The 17056-nt window shown below is 43.0% G+C and overlaps 1 protein-coding gene across 1 annotated transcript; it reads left to right on the top strand.

Annotated features, from left to right (window-relative positions):
- The first annotated feature begins 1351 nt into the window (after positions 1 to 1351).
- Positions 1352 to 9343, top strand: PSMD7 (proteasome 26S subunit, non-ATPase 7). Its single transcript, XM_012742398.2, has 7 exons — positions 1352 to 1531; positions 3922 to 4013; positions 5466 to 5558; positions 6122 to 6219; positions 6748 to 6828; positions 7223 to 7314; positions 8344 to 9343. The coding sequence occupies exons 1-7, from the start codon at positions 1458 to 1460 to the stop codon at positions 8786 to 8788; spliced, it is 975 nt and encodes a 324-aa protein (XP_012597852.2). The 5' UTR covers positions 1352 to 1457; the 3' UTR covers positions 8789 to 9343.
- The last annotated feature ends 7713 nt before the right edge of the window (positions 9344 to 17056 follow it).

Here is a 17056-nt window from a genome sequence, read left to right as displayed (position 1 = left end):
CAAGACCCCATCTCTACTAAAAATAGAAAGAAATTAATTGGCCAACTAAAAATATATAGAAAAAATTAGCCGGGCATGATGGTGCACACCTATAGTCCCAGCTACTCGGGAGGCTGAGGCAGAAGGATCGCTTGAGCCCAGGAGTTTGAGGTTGCTGTGAGCTAGGCTGACACTATGGCAGTCTAGCCTGGGCAACAGAGTGAGACTCTGTCTCAAAAACAAAACAAAACAAAACTAAACAAAACAAAACAAAACAAAACTCCTGACTCTATTAAGGTCATTCCTTCCTTAGTAGTCAGATCCCAGTCTAGTTTTTGATAGTGTTTTTCACAATCCACAGGCAAGAATGACACGGAGATTGTATATGTCCCCTAACATTTGGAGATCAGGAGTCTACCTTTTTTTTTTTTTTTCTTTTTTATCAGTATGGCTGAGGGAGAAGGAGTCTACCGTAAAAGGATAAGAAGCCAAACTGTTGAGGAAAATCCTGTGGTAATATAGGAAAGATAAAAGCTGTTCAAACACATGACAAGCAAAAAGTAAATAATTCAAGGTGCTAAAGTATTGTTTTTGTTTACAGAAACATCAACTTGAGACAAGATATAATGTAACCTGCCTCCTTCTCCAAGTAAGTTTAAGCCCTTGTTTCCTCTATTTCCCCTTTTAGTCTTCCTTTTTCTCTTTCCTAGCTAAATATCACAACATACTTCCTCATTGCCTTCCATTTTTTCTTCAACCCTTAGGTAAATTTTGATTTGAAAAGCCACCTCTGTGGTCTGACGCTCGGCACAAATCTCGCTCCTCTAGCGGCCCTAGTTACACAGTAATATAAAGACAGGTGGAAACCTGCAGGTTGCCACTTTATCTGCAAAATGTCCACAGTAAAGATAAAGGAGAAATGCCTCCCGCCATGACAATGATGAGATAAATTGCCAATTTACATTAAAATCATGCTATAATGTTAGCGACTTCAAGTTCCTCTAAGAAATCCCGGAGGATTTTGACTTGAAGCAAAGGTGAACATTTTCTGGGTGGTGGAAATATAAACTTACTATTTACTTATTTCTAGGTATTTTTCTATATTCTTCAAGAGGGAGTGTGGGTGAGCTAGGAAGGAACTGAGGCGAAAAGCCGCTGTAGGGGACAGTGCAAGGGACAGTGCAAGCCAATACCAGGAGGTCAAGCTTTATCAGCCGCCAGTGTCGCTTTGGCTTTCAAGTCCAGGGAAACGCCAGGCAGGGGACCGCGGGCGGCCCCGCCTTCCTCCACAGCGTTCCCCTTGTCGAGATGGCGGCCGTGGCGACAGTCCGGGCACGCCGCGGAAGGCACTCTGGGAGCGGAAGAAGGAGGCCGCGCGGCTGCTGTTGAACCGGAAGAGGAGGAGCTGGGCCTGGAGGAGCTGCTACCGGTATTTGCGGGTCGCGGGGAGCCAGGCCTGGCGGGCAGGGAGTGTCGCGATGCCAGAGCTGGCGGTGCAGAAGGTGGTGGTCCACCCCCTGGTGCTGCTCAGTGTGGTGGATCATTTCAACCGGTGAGCGGGCGGCGCTGGGTGGCCTAGCCGGGCTGGCGGTGCGGCCGCTGCTGAGTCACTGGCACGCTGGGGATGGCGCGGTGGCCGCGGGCGAGCTGGGGACGCAGATGGGGCGGCGGGCGGCTGACTGTCGACGGGCCCAGACCAACCTCGGCTTACGAAGCCGAAGTCACCCCAGCATCACGCCCCTGCCCCAGCCGCCACCCACGGCTCTGGGCTCTCTGTTCCTTTACCAAGATCTGGACGATGCCAGGGTGTGGGGGGCGAGCTTCAGCTGGTCTTGACCCCTGCCCACAGGTCGGTGCCCATCTGTCACCTCGTCCGCCCCTTTTCACCGAGAAAACTCGGTCTCGTAGGAAGGCGCTTCAGACTCGCGCTTCTGTGCTTTCTGAAGGCTGTCACCGAAATTCTGTTCTCACCGCCCCCGAAGCGCCTCCTGGGTGGGCCGAGGTTTTAACCTGTGAAAGTTTCTAAGTGGGAATCTAGTTTGATGATAGCTTAAAATGTAGATGAAGTGTTTTTCCTTTAAAAACGAGACCACTTGAAGATTTTGGCGTTAATGAATAAGGTAAGAAAACTTCACAGGACACTTAGTGAGTTCGTTGTTTGAGGGTGTACATCCGCCACCCCTTGCTTGTTTTGGAGCTGTTCATCCTGCTAGACCTGTTGCACGTGTTCGTAAGTTTTATAAGATTATTACTTGAATTGGCAAATGGGAAGAGCAGTTGGGAGCATCTGCTGTAAAGTTATGGCTGCTAAGTATCCATTCTCCCGCAACTTGCTTTGTATAGCTAATTCATCCAGAGCCAGAAAAGGACCCTCAGTCTACCAGGATACGTGGCTTTTCTACTGTACAGTAATTACTGTTTTTCTCCCACGGGATACTAGGGGTGCTAATGGGCAAACACCATTTCAGTTGTATTCAGGCACTTGTTAAGAGCTCTAGCTGCCATGTCAGATAAATGCAGGGTTTTAAAAAAACACAAATGGACTTTTGTAGACCAAAAGAAAAGCCCATGAGTGTAGAAGTTTCTTTGGAAGTGTGGAAACTCAATTCTTTATGTGTGTTAAACTCAGTACCCCCCTCCAAAAAAACTTTTCACAGTCCCAAGTAATACAGAGTCACCAACTCTCTTTGATCCAAACCCCAAATTTCGTTAGCATTTATAGAGTTGCAAACTATATGGTAAGAAAAATATTACAATTAAACCAATGTTAAAATAGCAACTTTTGAGGAAATGTAGTTTCCTATGTAGTGGCTTTTGTCTTTCCTTAGCATAGAATTGTATTGTTTTTGTGTCTCACGTTTGCTACTGGTTAAAGAATTCTTGAAGACCAATGAAAGGAGAGTATATAAGCAAAACACTTTGTAAACTCCTTAGGAGAAAATCACTGGAGGGATTTGAAATGAAGATAGAAATTCTGCAGTAAAATCTTACTCATTCAGTCCTCCTTTGTGTGTGATGAGTCACCAGCTCTTTTCTGATTTCTGTCTAATAAGAAGCCTCCAGACTTCACAAAGAATAAATTATATCTAGTGGGGCTTTTAGACGTTGAGCATATATTCCGGAGGAGAATTGGCAATCCAGAAGCCAGGCCATAAAACTGGTTCTACTCTAGCATCTTTTTCCCTGAAAAGATTTGAGGATGGGGAAAGTTTAAAGGAGAAAGGAGAGCTGCAAAGAAAAGGTTAAATGTGGTAGTATAACTTAAATGTGTTTTTGCAAGTAGTGGTCTAAACTCCTAAGGTCTGGGAAGTTTTCATTTTAAATTTCTGCAAAGTTTGAAATTTTTCCAGGAATGTATTACTTTGCAGTCAGTGGTAAGTAAAAACTACCAGTGTGGCCGGGCACGATGGCTCACGCCTGTAATCCTAGCAGTCTGGGAGGCCGAGGCCGGTGGATTGCTCAAGGTCAGGAGTTCGAGACCAGCGTGAACAAGAGCGAAACCCTGTCTCTACTATAAATTGAAAGAAATTAATTGACTAACTAAATATATATACACATAAAAAAAATTAGCCGGGCATGGTGGCGCATGCCTGTATCCCAGCTACTTGGGAGGCTGAGGTAGAAGGATCGCTTGAGCCCAGGAGTTGGAGGTTGCTGTGAGCTAAGCTGATGCCACGGCACTCTAGCCTGGGCAACAGAAGTGAGACTCTGTCTCAAACAAAAAAAGATTAAAAAAAAAACTACCAGTGTGCATTAATACAAAGTTCATGAATTATCCTTTGCATTAAGAACTAACCTAACCCTATTATTAAATATATTTGTTCAGGGAGATTAGTTCCCAGGTAAACTAAATTGTATCTATTGATGTTTCCCATTAAGTATGTAACTATTGAGTTCACATTTCCACACCTATCCAGAGTGATCATCTGTTTTCTCATTCAGAATCGGCAAGGTCGGAAATCAGAAGCGCGTTGTTGGTGTGCTTTTGGGGTCTTGGCAAAAGAAAGTACTTGATGTATCCAACAGTTTTGCAGGTAAAAGACACAAATTGTACATTTTTCTGAGCATGGTTAAAATAAGCATTTGTTACCATTTTTTATTACATCTCAGAGATTCTATTTCAGACTTGCTGAAGTATAGAAGAGAGAGCTTACAGGCTGTATGTTAGACCAGACAGTAAATATTTTAAACTTGCAGGCCATGTGGTCTCCATTGCAACTGCTCATCTCTGCTATTGTAGTACAAAGCAGCTATAGACAATAGGTAAACACATGAGTATGGCTATATCCTAGTAAAACTTTATAAAAACAGGCAGCCAGTGCAGTCTGTCAACTCTTGCACTAAACTATTTATGGTTATGGGTAGGCAAGGGGAGAGAAGGGGAACTTTGCCCTTTTACTCCATATCATGAATCTTTATAAGAATGTATCCATGTATTACTTTTATGATTAAAGCAACAACAATAGGCCGGGCGTGTGGTGACTCACGCCTATAATCCTAGCACTCTGGGAGGCCAACGCAGGCAGATGGTTTGAGCTCAGGAGTTTGAGACCAGCCTAAGCAAGAGACCCCCATCTCTACTAAAAAAATAGAAATTATCTGGACAACTAAAAATATATAGAAAAAAATTAGGCGGGCATGGTAGCACATGCTTGTAGTCCTAGCTACTCAGGAGGCTGAGGCAGGAGGATCGCTTGAGCCCAGGAGTTTGAGGTTGCTGTGAGACAGGCTGACGCCACAGCACTCTAGCCCTCGCAACACAGTGAGACTCTGATTTAAAAAAAAATAAAAACATAAAAAATAAAGCAACAACAATAAAATAATTGCCAGCGTGACATCTATACTAGAGGTCACTAACTCCAGTGTCTGAAAGGACCAGCCAGTAGTGTAATTTGCCAAATGGGAAATAATAATTAGGAAGTGGTGGGGCTTTTATAGAACTGAAGAGCATGGTTCTTTATCAAGAAGGCTGAGCCAGCCCCTGTCTCCGTGTAGTGAGTAGTTGCAGGGTCTTCCATTTTTTTAAGGGAAGCTCGAAGTCTGGATTTTTGTTTAACCTCTCCCAGTTCTTGAGAGCAACTCAAAAAAGTTGGGGGCTAGGCATGATGGCTCACCTAAATCCTGGTATTGTGGGAGGGTGAGGCAGGGGAGGACTGCTTGAGGCCAGGAGTTCAAGACCACCCTGAGCAAGAGTGAGAACCCTGTCTCTATTAACAAAACTAGAAAATTTAGTCCCAGCTACTCAGGAGACTGAGGCTGGAGGATCACTTGAGCCCAGTAGTTTGAGGTTGCAGTGAGCTATGATGATGCCACTGCACTCTAGCCTAGGTGACAGAGTAACACTCTGTTTCAAAAAAAAAAATTGTTTTTTAATGCCATTTTGGATAAATTAAACATCCGAGTCAGATCTGGCCTAGGGTCTCTACTTGTGACCTGGTTTCTAGTAATTTCTATCAATAACCCTAAACTAAATCTTTTTTCTTTAGTACCTTTTGATGAAGATGACAAAGATGATTCTGTCTGGTTTTTAGACCATGATTACTTGGAAAACATGTATGGAATGTTTAAGAAGGTCAATGGTATGTCTTGATTTTCTTAGATGTTAGAGCATGGCTGTGTGTGTGTGTGTGTGTGTGTGTGTGTGTGTGTGTGTGTGTGTGTGTGTGTGTGTGTGTGTTATAACTATTTCCTTTAACGTCAAAGGCTCTTTCACTTATCTAAACTTAAATAAGACTAGTGGTAAGAGAGGATTGAGCATCTATCTGTCACCAGTATTTTTTTCATTTTATTTCATTACACCAGCCACGTTTTAGAAATGTTTATTCCCACAACATTCACAGTTGCCATTTATGTGACATGAACTTGCATTTGTTTCTGTATTGCCTTAGATTTGTTCTCTAGTTGTCCCATGTATGACTGGTTTCCTAAACTACTCTGGGATATATCTGTCTCTAGATTTCCCGTTCTGCTTATTTTCTGAGAATTGTTTTTGAGTTTTAGGTGTTATAGGTATGTCAAGGTTTAAAATAGAGGTCTAGAGTTTTCAAAAAGAGGACAAAACCACTGATATTTTTATCCTGTTTGAGGGAATTGTATAGATCTTCACAAAACCATTAAAACCCACTAATTTTTTCCTTCCCAGCCAGAGAAAGAATAGTTGGGTGGTACCACACAGGCCCTAAACTACACAAGAATGACATCGCCATCAACGAACTCATGAAAAGATACTGTCCCAACTCAGTGAGTGCTCTCTGTTTTTAAAGCTCTTGGGTGATATTTTTTCCCAACCAACTCAAGTAACCACATCCTAGGAAGGATTTGGGTAATGAATCAGTTCTCTGTTCTTTCTTCATAAACTTGTGTCAATTTATAGAGTTCTATGAAGTATACAATAACTTAATATATTTAGTAAATAACAGTTAACACCTGCTAAGTGCCAGGTATATGAATTATCTCAACTAATACTCTTTTAAAAATGGGAAAACTAAGGTTTGGAATGCTCAGCAGGTCTGGTATGTGGCAAGACTGGGGTTGAAATTTTCGCTTTCTTGATTCTGATGTCCCTGTGCTTAATAAGCACACTATGCTGCCCCTCAGCCTGTTAAGGGGAAGGAACAAAGAACAGAGCACATGATGAGACAATTTGAAGTATAAACTCATTTTTGCTAAAAATTCTGGCTCGTTTCTCACTGAATGAATGAAATCATTAGAAGAATAGCTGAAATTACCAGGTGCAAGGTGGTTTGCTAAGATGTATTTCTCTGCCAGGTATTGGTCATTATCGATGTGAAGCCAAAGGACCTGGGGCTGCCCACAGAAGCATATATTTCAGTGGAAGAAGTTCATGATGTAAGTCACCTTGCTGTGAGTCTAGGAGATTAGATTTGCTACTTCTTGGGTGATTATTTTTTTCTATTTTTAAGTCAACAAATCCCTTATCTCTGTGTAACAAAGAGAAAAAAATGATTTTCCTTAAAAAATATTTAGTGGCCACCACAACATACAAACAACTTCGTGATAATGCCCCGGCAGACTATCACTGAATATCACCATGGTGATTTTAGCTGTGAAGGCGAAGCTTTCAAAGCAAGCCTTCCCCTCTTTTCCAGGGAAAAGTCTCAATAATGCACCCCCCTAAAATGAGCTGACTTAAGACAGGAGGCTCAAAATATGCAAAGGAACACATGTCAGTTTGTTTCACTTTGTTTTAAGTAAATAACTATAATTAAGCCTTCTCTCCCAGGATGGAACTCCAACATCGAAAACATTCGAACACGTGACGAGTGAAATTGGAGCAGAGGAGGCTGAGGAAGTTGGAGTCGAACACTTGTTACGGTGAGACCTTAGCACAGCATTGCAATTGTTAGCTGCCCGAGAGGCTGCACAGTGTAAGGAAACCTATATCAGGAATATGGGGACCTGGGTCCTAGTCCTGGCCGTCCACTAACGATTCTGAACAAATCACAGTCCCTTTCTGGAACTTTGTTTTCTTGCCTATGTATTGAGATGGTAGAACTAGGTCATCACCAGTGTATCTTAAGTTAAAATATATGACTGTGTGGTTAACACATCTTGTTCAGAAACTATAATGTCGACTGTGACAGGAACAGATGTGTGAAATAAATGCAGCCTGCATGCTCCACTAGATGTGATTTCCAATGAGTGTGGCCCATTGTCTGCAGGAAAGCTTCATCCGGGGATGGGTTTTAACATCCTTTATCTGGCCAGGTGCGGTGGCACAAGCGTGTAATCCCAGCACTTTGGGAGGCCAAGGTGGGAGGATCACTTAAGGCCAGGAGTTTGAGACCAGCCTGGGCAACATAGCAAGACCCTGTCTCAGTCAGTCAATCAGTATGAATAAATAAATAGTCCTATATCTATAAAACCCTTATTTCAAAAGCTCATAGTTTTTATCAACTGATGAGTAATTTCCAGTTTTGAAAACTGCTACTGATTGAAGCTTCTCACAACATCCTAGAGACGCAGGAGGTGAAAATGCCATCCTTTTTAGAAACAGGGAAGTTGAGGTAGAGAGCTTCCTAACACAGGGTTACCCAGAAAGTTATTGGCAGATCTGAACTGTTGACCCAAGCAGTCTTTGTTTTTAAGCGAAAATGGCTCCCTTTTAGCTTTTTATAATCATCTTTTGAAAAATGTCCTCTGGTGAGAAAGATAAAATATGTGCCCCAAGTGAAAACAAAATTAAGGCAATTCATACCCAAATCTTTATCAAATGGAGAAGTAACACTTTTCTTTGGAAAACTTTCCCCTCCCAACAAAGCTGGGTGTTTTCTTAGGATAGGAGAACTCACATGCTAATCTGGTGGCCTCATGCTATTTCCCACCCTGACTGGGTTCTTCCAGAGACATCAAAGACACTACAGTGGGCACTCTCTCCCAGCGGATCACAAACCAAGTGCATGGTTTAAAGGGACTGAACTCCAAGCTTCTGGACATCAGGAGCTACCTGGATAAAGTAGCCACAGGCAAGCTGCCCATCAACCACCAGATCATCTACCAGCTACAGGACGTCTTCAACCTGCTGCCGGACGTCAGCCTGCAGGAGTTCGTCAAGGCCTTTTACCTGAAGACGAACGATCAGATGGTGGTGGTGTACCTGGCCTCGATGATCCGTTCCGTGGTCGCCTTGCACAACCTCATCAACAACAAGATCGCCAACCGGGATGCCGAGAAGAAGGAAGGGCAGGAAAAGGAAGAGAGCAAAAAGGATAGAAAAGATGACAAAGAGAAAGAGAAAGATAAGGAAAAGAGTGATGTGAAGAAAGAAGAGAAAAAGGAGAAAAAGTAAAACATGTAGCTTTTTTTTAATTTGTAAATTAAAATCTTATAAACTAAATCAGTGTGCTGCTAGAGGGTTCTTTTTCACTTTAAGTGCTTGTTACAAAGCTGTCCTGATGAGAGCTCTCTGCCTTCAGTCACCCTTGCTGTGGCAGTACACGGAAGTGAACGGATGGAGGGACTGATCTCGAACCTGAACTGCAGCTTCAGCTGCTGAGAGTTGGGGATGTGCTAGCTCAGGCTGCAGATGGTGTGAGAAAAATGAAGAGAAATCAACATAACATTTTTGGTACTCTTCATTCTTTTATCTATAAAACCAGGAGTTGAATTTTCCCCATCTTGAAGGACTCTTGGGATCTGGTTCTGGTAATTAACAAAATTGCTAAATGGAATGCATGAATTCCATATGTTCTCTGCCTCCTAACAGCTTGAGGTCTGACCCTTCTGAACTCCGTTGAGAATATCATACTACGTTTGGACCCGCAGCTCTGGCATTCTCAGGGCTTGGGATCCAGCTCCATATATTGTTTACCTTCAAAGACACAATTAAATGGCTTGGTTTTTACATCTGCGTTCTAGTCGTTTTTGACTTTGGGAGTAGTGATCCGTTGTTTTCAGAAGCAACCAAGGCAGCTTCAATGAAACTGCCTTAAGGAATTCTTTTTAGTGTCTTTTATGAAAGAGAGGGTCTCATTCCTTCAAATAAAACAGGCAGACTGCTATAGTGAGGAGAGCTCTCCACTGAGCCCAGAAGACCTGGGTTCTAGTTTGTGCCTTGGAGTCCTCATCTGTAAAGTAGTGGGTTGCAGTCATTTCTGTAGTCCCCAGAAGAGTTTTTCAAAAGAGTCACATTCATTTACCACTGCAGCAGGTCTTAAGTACATCAGACCACAAGGTTAACAGGCGTGGTACTAAGAGTGAAACAAAATTTCCCCTAAATAAGTGCACAGGACTCCTGGAGGAGCAAATTAAATAAAGTACTTAGGCCAGACACAGTGGCTCATACCTGCAATCCTAGCACTTTGGGAGGCCGGAGGCAGGAAGATCACTGAGGTCAGGAGTTTGGGACCAGCCCAGGTAATAGTGAGACCTCACCTCTATGAGAAATTTTTTTAATTACCAGGTTTGGTGGCAGGCACACACTTGTAGTCCCAGCTACTTGGGAGGCTGAGACAGGAGCATCGCTTGAGCCCAGGAATTGGAGGTTGCAGTGAGCTATGAATGTGCCACTGCACTCTAACCTGGGTGACAGTGAGACCCTGTTTCAAAAATAAAATAATAATAAACCAAAAAAAAAATAATAAGGTACTTAATCACTTGACATACAGTGGTCATGTGGATATTAGTTCCCTTTCTTAAACAATGAGAGCCTCCTCTTAAAAGTTCTTTAATGTACTCTGGGTTATCAATGTTCAAAGATTTAAGAATTCAATAAAGTAGCACAAAAAATCAGTTGAATCTCAGAAACCACTTCATGAGGTTACAATGCCTCAGTGCTCAGAAGCATTGATTTTTAGTCTATAGACCTGCCACAGAGCTGGGTGGTGGAAATTTGGGAGTGGATTTGGATTGAGCATCCCTTATACGAAATGCTTGGGACCAGAAATATTTTGGATTTTGGAATGTTTGCATTATACTTAATAGCTAAGCATCTCTTATCCAAAAGGTCCAGTGAGCATTTCCTTTGAGTATCATGCCAGTGCTCAAAATGTTTGGGATTTTGGAGCATTTGTAATTCTCAGATCAGGGATACTCAACCTGGAGTAAGGTATAAAACAGCTCTCATTCTACATACGTGGACACTTGTTCCCCTCAGGGTTCATTAAGATTCTGAGATAAAAAGAGATGCTAAAGGGAAAACTGCAAAGAACAAAGTCTTACTTTTTCACCAGTGAAAAGTCAGATGCTTGTATCTAATTGCACAAAACATTTGAAATACATATTTTAAAACTTACGATATATCTAAAACCACCAGAACATTGAAGAAGCTTTTGAGATTTAGTTGCCATGTTTAGAATAGGCTGCTGTGAGACAGAACCTGGACCACTAGCCCTCACGGGGGTGGCGGGGTGGGGGTGGGGGGATAGACAAAAGGAAAACAGGCATGAGGGAAGAAGCCAGCATGCGACAGTTCTGAGGCTTCAGGCAGTGGGATGTGGAGAGGTATCCTAAGGAGTGAGTCCTGTATCTAAGGGTTGAAAGTGAGTATACACCTGAATTGAGATCACACAGAATTCGGGTCTGCCTCTAATAGCATCATTTGGACCAAAAGGTTTCCCTAGGTTCCCGTGAAATAGCACAATGTCATGGGCTTTTAAGTTTATCACAGTTTGATGAATTGGAATGTTTACTGCACATCTAAGAACACGGGAGTACCCAGGCCTTGTTATATTTAATAGTTTGAGCCACACAGGGACAAACTTGACTTATACCTTCCTAACAGGGTCTTCAGTTCCTACTTCCAAAGGAAATAGCTAGTAGCCTGCAGATTCACTTAGGCACATTTTTAAAGGCAAAACTGCTGCCATCATGTGTGTGGGGAAGCCTAGTGAGGCTACTGTTGAAGTCTTGCTTATACAAACAGCAGCTGGCTGCACTGCAAAACCCATGGGCCACACCTAAAATAAACCCTTATTTATGTAGTCTGGCAGTCAGGAGATGAGATTTCTAAGTAACTTTTGTTTTTGAAAACATTGAAGAAGTCTGCTAATCCCAAGCCTGCATCTCATCTCCATAGCTGTAACCACTGGTTTCACTTCATTTCCTGACACCTTCTAGAGTGTCTTGTTACTGGGTTCAGGCGGATCCTGTTATACACGTTACAGAGGATGGTATTTACTCCTTACTGGTTTTCTGTTTGAAAACATCTGATGGGCTGGTTATCCTTAATGAAAACATATAAACTGTTAGAATTGGAACAAGAGCTTTGGACCAACCAACTAAATGCTCTTTAAGACAGTCAATCACTAAGGGGACAAAACAGAAGTCATCTTTACTGAGAGGCGACCAAATTATTTCTCCATGTGCTAGATGCAAATTAAACCTTTCAAGGAGGAACTAGAGACCCAGAATTTTACTCCAATTTCTGGATGACTCTTCAGCTATGAGAATTCAACCATATACAATTATTAATGACTTAATACAGGTCCTTATAAAAGAATGAAATATCCCATTCAATGGGAAGTTATGAACAGGCCTTTTCTTCTACAACTTCCCTACAAGAATATAATATGTAAAACATATATATAAGATATAATATTAGAAAACTTGAGAATGAATTAGGGTTGTTTGTTAAACTACAACATGCTAACAAAACTACTTCTATCTGCCCTGCCCTGGAAAATGAGAAGGATATGGACATGTCAGGAAGGCAGAGAAACATTTGATTCGTGTGACCCTCAAAAGAAAATGTGTACAACTTCCTTAAGCAAATTCATTAGAAATATTATACATAATATAGACAATAATATAAACCAGTACTGATTTGTACAGTCCTATGCCATTCAACTCAGCATTACCCATTTTTGCCTGGGAACAACACAAAGTTGAGATCTTCCAAAAATGTACTGGCTATTTTTGATGGGGGACTAGATAAAAATTGACTTGGAAATTGGGGAAAGAAAACAGGGAAAAGAAAAGAAGAAACTGGAAGTCAATGTTTCCAGGGCTCAAATCAAGAGATTTTCTGCTCTTTGGAGCCAATCTATTCTTTGACACTAGATGGCGCCATTGACTCAACTCATCTCTTGGCAAGAGAAATGTGATTCCCAGTTCAGCATAGCATTGAGAATGTCCCCAAAAGTTGCTTCCTGACACTTCTCCTCTGGGCTGCCACCATCTCAGCAAGATTTTGAAGATTTTGAAGAAATCACCTTGTGGGTTCGCATGTATGTGGCCAAAGGAACAACTTATGTTTTCTAAAAAGCCAAGAATATATTTCTGGTACCACTCCCTTTCTTTTGTGATTATCATTTGTTGAATTACTAGAAGATGGCAATTCTGGCTGAAAGGACTCTTATCAATTTATTTGGATGTAGACAAATCTATCCAATTTTTGCCTATTGGTAGTACTTTTGGATCATATTTAAGAAGTCCTTGACTGAGTGCAGTGACTCACGCCTGTAATCCTAGCACTCTGGGAGGCCGAGGCGGGCGGATCGTCCGAGGTCACGAGTTCCAAACCAGCCTGAGCAAGAGTGAGACCCCGTCTCTACTAAAAATAGAAAGAAATTAATTGGCAAACTAAAAATATATAGAAAAAATTAGCCGGGCATGGTGGCACGTGACTGTAGTCCCAGCTACTCGGGAGGCAGAGGCAGAAGGATTGCTTGAGCCCAGGAGTCTGAGGTTGCTGTGAGCTTGGCTGACGCCACAGCACTCTAGCCAGGGCAACAGAATAAGACTCTGTCTCAAAAAGAAGAAAGAAGAAGTCCTTTCCCAGCTCAAAAACCCAAATCTATTCTCATACGTTCACTCCATGAAGTTTCTTCCTTCTCTCCAGCTGTGCATCCAACCTATGTATATGTGCTCCAGCTAAAGTCTGATGAATATTAATATAATTTGGGTGATCTTTCCATTAAAATAATCAACCAGGAACCTCAGTTCATGTAGTATCCCCTCTCTTCCTCATTTTCAATCCTGACTTCATCTCTCCCTCTCACCCCTCAGCACATAAACACTCAACCCTCTCCCATCTTGCACGCACATCCCTATGAATCCTAATCATCATCTCACGACTCTATCATCATCATCACTTTGACATTTGCTCTCTTGTTCAATTTTTTTTTTACCTTTATCCTGATTTCCACTATCATTCTAACCCCTCACACATACACACACACACACACACACACACACACAAACTGATAGCCACTAAAATGTGTTAATAAATTTCCTCCAATACGAATGGATCCTTGAAGAACATACGGCATAATTTTGCACGTGCTTTTGTTTTAATTTATATATATAATACTTCCCTTTAGATCTCACTCTTTCCTGCCTTTACTTAAAATTCAAAACTATGTTTTAAAGATCTATCTTCATTGCCGTATGGATAGACGTGTTTAGTTCACAGCTTCTAACTGCTTGTAGGAGAGACAATACTGTGTGTTCCCAAATTCTGTTTCATACCGCAAACTCTACTTCCCACACATTTTGCTATAGAGAAGGCCATGGGATTAGTCCAATACAGTGAAAAAATGTGAGTAGGCCGAGACAGGGAAAAGGCCTCTTCAGCCTCTCGTCCCGTCTTGGTGACAGAGGAGGGCCACGAGGAGATGGAGAGTCACACAGGGTGTAGCTTAATTGCTGAGTTTCTTAGGGAGAATCCATGGCCCAGAGAAACACTGGCCTTGCACTAGACTTGATGTAAGCAAGAAATAAGGCTTAAGCGTGGCCAGGCACGGTGGCTCACACCTGTAATCCTAGCACTCTGGGAGGCCGAGGCGGGCGGATTTCTCGAGGTCAGGAGTTCGAAACCAGCCTGAGCAAGAGCAAGACCCCGTCTCTACTATAAATAGAAAGATATTAATTGGCCAACTAATATATATATAGAAAAAATTAGCCCGGCATGGTGGCACATGCCTGTAGTCCCAGCTACTCGGGAGGCTGAGGCAGAAGGATTGCCTCAGGAGCCCAGGAGTTTGAGGTTGCTGTGAGCTAGGCTGACGCCACGGCACTCACTCTAGCCTGGGCAACAAAGCGAGACACTGTCTCAAAAAAATAAAATAAAATAAATAAGGCTTTCGTGTGTTCGGCCATTGAGATTTCAGGTTGGCTGGTATTGTGATGTGCCTTAGCCTGCCCTGGCTGGTCCACTGAGGCAGGGGAGTCCACCATAACCGTCTGCTATCCTAGTGATGGGTACCTACCTGGCTTGCCTCCAGCTCTCCACCACCAAAATCAAAGCCACCACATGTCATCATAAGGACCTGAGCAAGAGTTTCTATGGAGCCCACACCTAGCAGTTTGCTGGACCACAGAATACAGGCGTATTTAATGTCACTAGGTACCACCAGATTGCACTCTCTCGTGGCTGTAGTCATTTGTGCTCCTGCTCATGGTTCCTGGGGGTCCCCACAGTACAGCTCAGTGGCTCAGACCATGGACTCTGGAGCCAGACTGCCTAACTCTGAATCCGGGACGTACAACTTACTCGCTGTTAAGGCAACTCTCAGTCTCAGTTTCCTTCTCTATAAAATGGGAATAATAAAACTACCTACTTCATAGGTTTGTAGGGAGAATTAAACAAGAATATTACCTATAAGGGGCTTGGAGCAGAGCCTGCACACAGCAGATGCTATGTGAGTGTCGTTGCTATGGTCATTATTATTATGCCTGCCAACCTAACACTGCGTCATCCAACTTTCCAAATTTTATCACTCTTATGAGTGCAGTACATTCCAAAGTTATCTCCATATACAACTTTTTTACCTGTGGCCATGTTCATTTTCCCTTCTGTGAATTGCTACTTACATCTTTTGCCCAGTTTTTTTTTTTTTTTCTGTCAAGTCTTTTCCTTTGCAGAAACCCCATGAATATTCAGGATGCAGCTCCTGTTTCTGTTTTGTGTGTCAACTATCTTCTCTCAGTGTCATCTGTTAACTTTATCTGTAGGGACCTTGATGGAACAGAAATCCTTTATTTTGATACAGAAAAATCCACCAATTTTTTCCGTATGATTAGTGCTCCGTGGATCCTATTTAAGAAGTCCTTCCCCAGCTCAAAGTCCCAAATCTGTTCTCAGACATACACATCGATTAGCTTTATATTTTCACCTTTTATATTAGATCTTATCCTCCAGTTCAAGCTTCGAGACTTTTATCTAATCTCCCAATTTTTAAGCCCAGCCTTCTGCCGTCCCTTGGGTCCCCAAGCCTTGGGCCTTAATCAACTTGAGGTCTGGTGCAGTTGGGACAGGGGTGGGAAACCAAGTTATGTGGGGTCTATGGGGGGACCTGGGTGTCCAACTCCTCTGTATACAGACTTGTGACCACTCCACTAGTTCTAGCCCCTAGTACCACCCTTGCCTTCCTGCTGCCCCCAAACCCTGAGTCTCTCAAGGGTCCTGCTGGGCACGGTGGCTCGTGTCTCATCAGCACCCGCTCTGCAGTGCAGCCTCCTGCCCTGCTTGCTCAGTTACAGCCCTCCGCCTGCTTTCTACCTTGCAAAACTACATCAACCAGCCTCATCTGCCATTGAATCCTCTTATGATCTCTTTGCCCTTGTAGGTTAAGACCTTTATGAAACTCCCCTTGCCTTGTTCATGGTAAGAGATAGGAATTCAACTTCGTTTTCTCCAGCATGTTCGTCCCTGCCCCAAACATTTACATCAGAGTAAATGGTGCCATCATCTTCCCAGTTTCTCCAGCCAAAAATCTAGAATTCATCCTTGGTTTCGCTCTTTCCCTCACGCACCATCTCCAATCCACTGGCAAAACCATGTCAGTTCTACCTCTACCTCCAAATGTCAGCACAAGTCTCCGTTTTCCACTCGTGCTCCATACTTTAACCAACGTGAACCTGTTGCACGGAGCCAGCACACCATGACTATAAAGTCCGAAAGTTCAGGTGTGAAATGGATTCTCTCCCAGAGGAAACCAGGCTTCTACATCCACACCCCCCACGGCCCAGATGCTCACGATGAGGCCACCACTGAGGCAGGAGCTGTGCCCCAGCCAAGCCCAACAGGAGTCCTGGAGCTACAGAAGGGTCCTTCAAGCTAATTTACCGCCATAACAGCACCGTCCATTCTCCTGCTCACCCTATAATTACACAGGAAACGGCCCCAAAATTGTCCTTGAGAGACTGTACATGACTTTTGCCAACTGGGCTTGGCTGCAGGCCCAGACAAGCATTAATGACATCCCAAGGCAGAGAGTCGCAGTCGCAGGGTAGGGAGGACCCGAGGGCTCTGGGACCATTGGTGCTGCAGGGCAATGGTGTCAGGCTGGGGACGGGGACTGGGGCTGGGGTTAAAATTACTCCCATGTCCGGGATTCTCTTTCCCCAAGAAAAGGAAGAACAATGATACTGCTATCTTTCTGCCTGTCTTCCTGGTTAGTGTAAGTTTTTTATTTGTTTGTTTGTTTTGATCTACAGATAACTTGATGCTGTGGCTCTTTCATTTATTATATAATATTAATAAAAACCATGGCCACGCTCAAGAACCAGGAAACGGAAGAGATGCTAATCCAAGGACATTTAATCTATCTAGGGTGGTGTATTAGCTACCTATTGCTGCGTAACAAATGACCATAAAATTTAGCAGCATAAAACA

Source organism: Microcebus murinus, chromosome 20 (assembly GCF_040939455.1).
Source record: "Microcebus murinus isolate Inina chromosome 20, M.murinus_Inina_mat1.0, whole genome shotgun sequence".
Taxonomy (NCBI): Eukaryota; Metazoa; Chordata; class Mammalia; order Primates; family Cheirogaleidae; genus Microcebus; species Microcebus murinus.
This window is presented reverse-complemented; position numbering and strand designations above follow the sequence as displayed.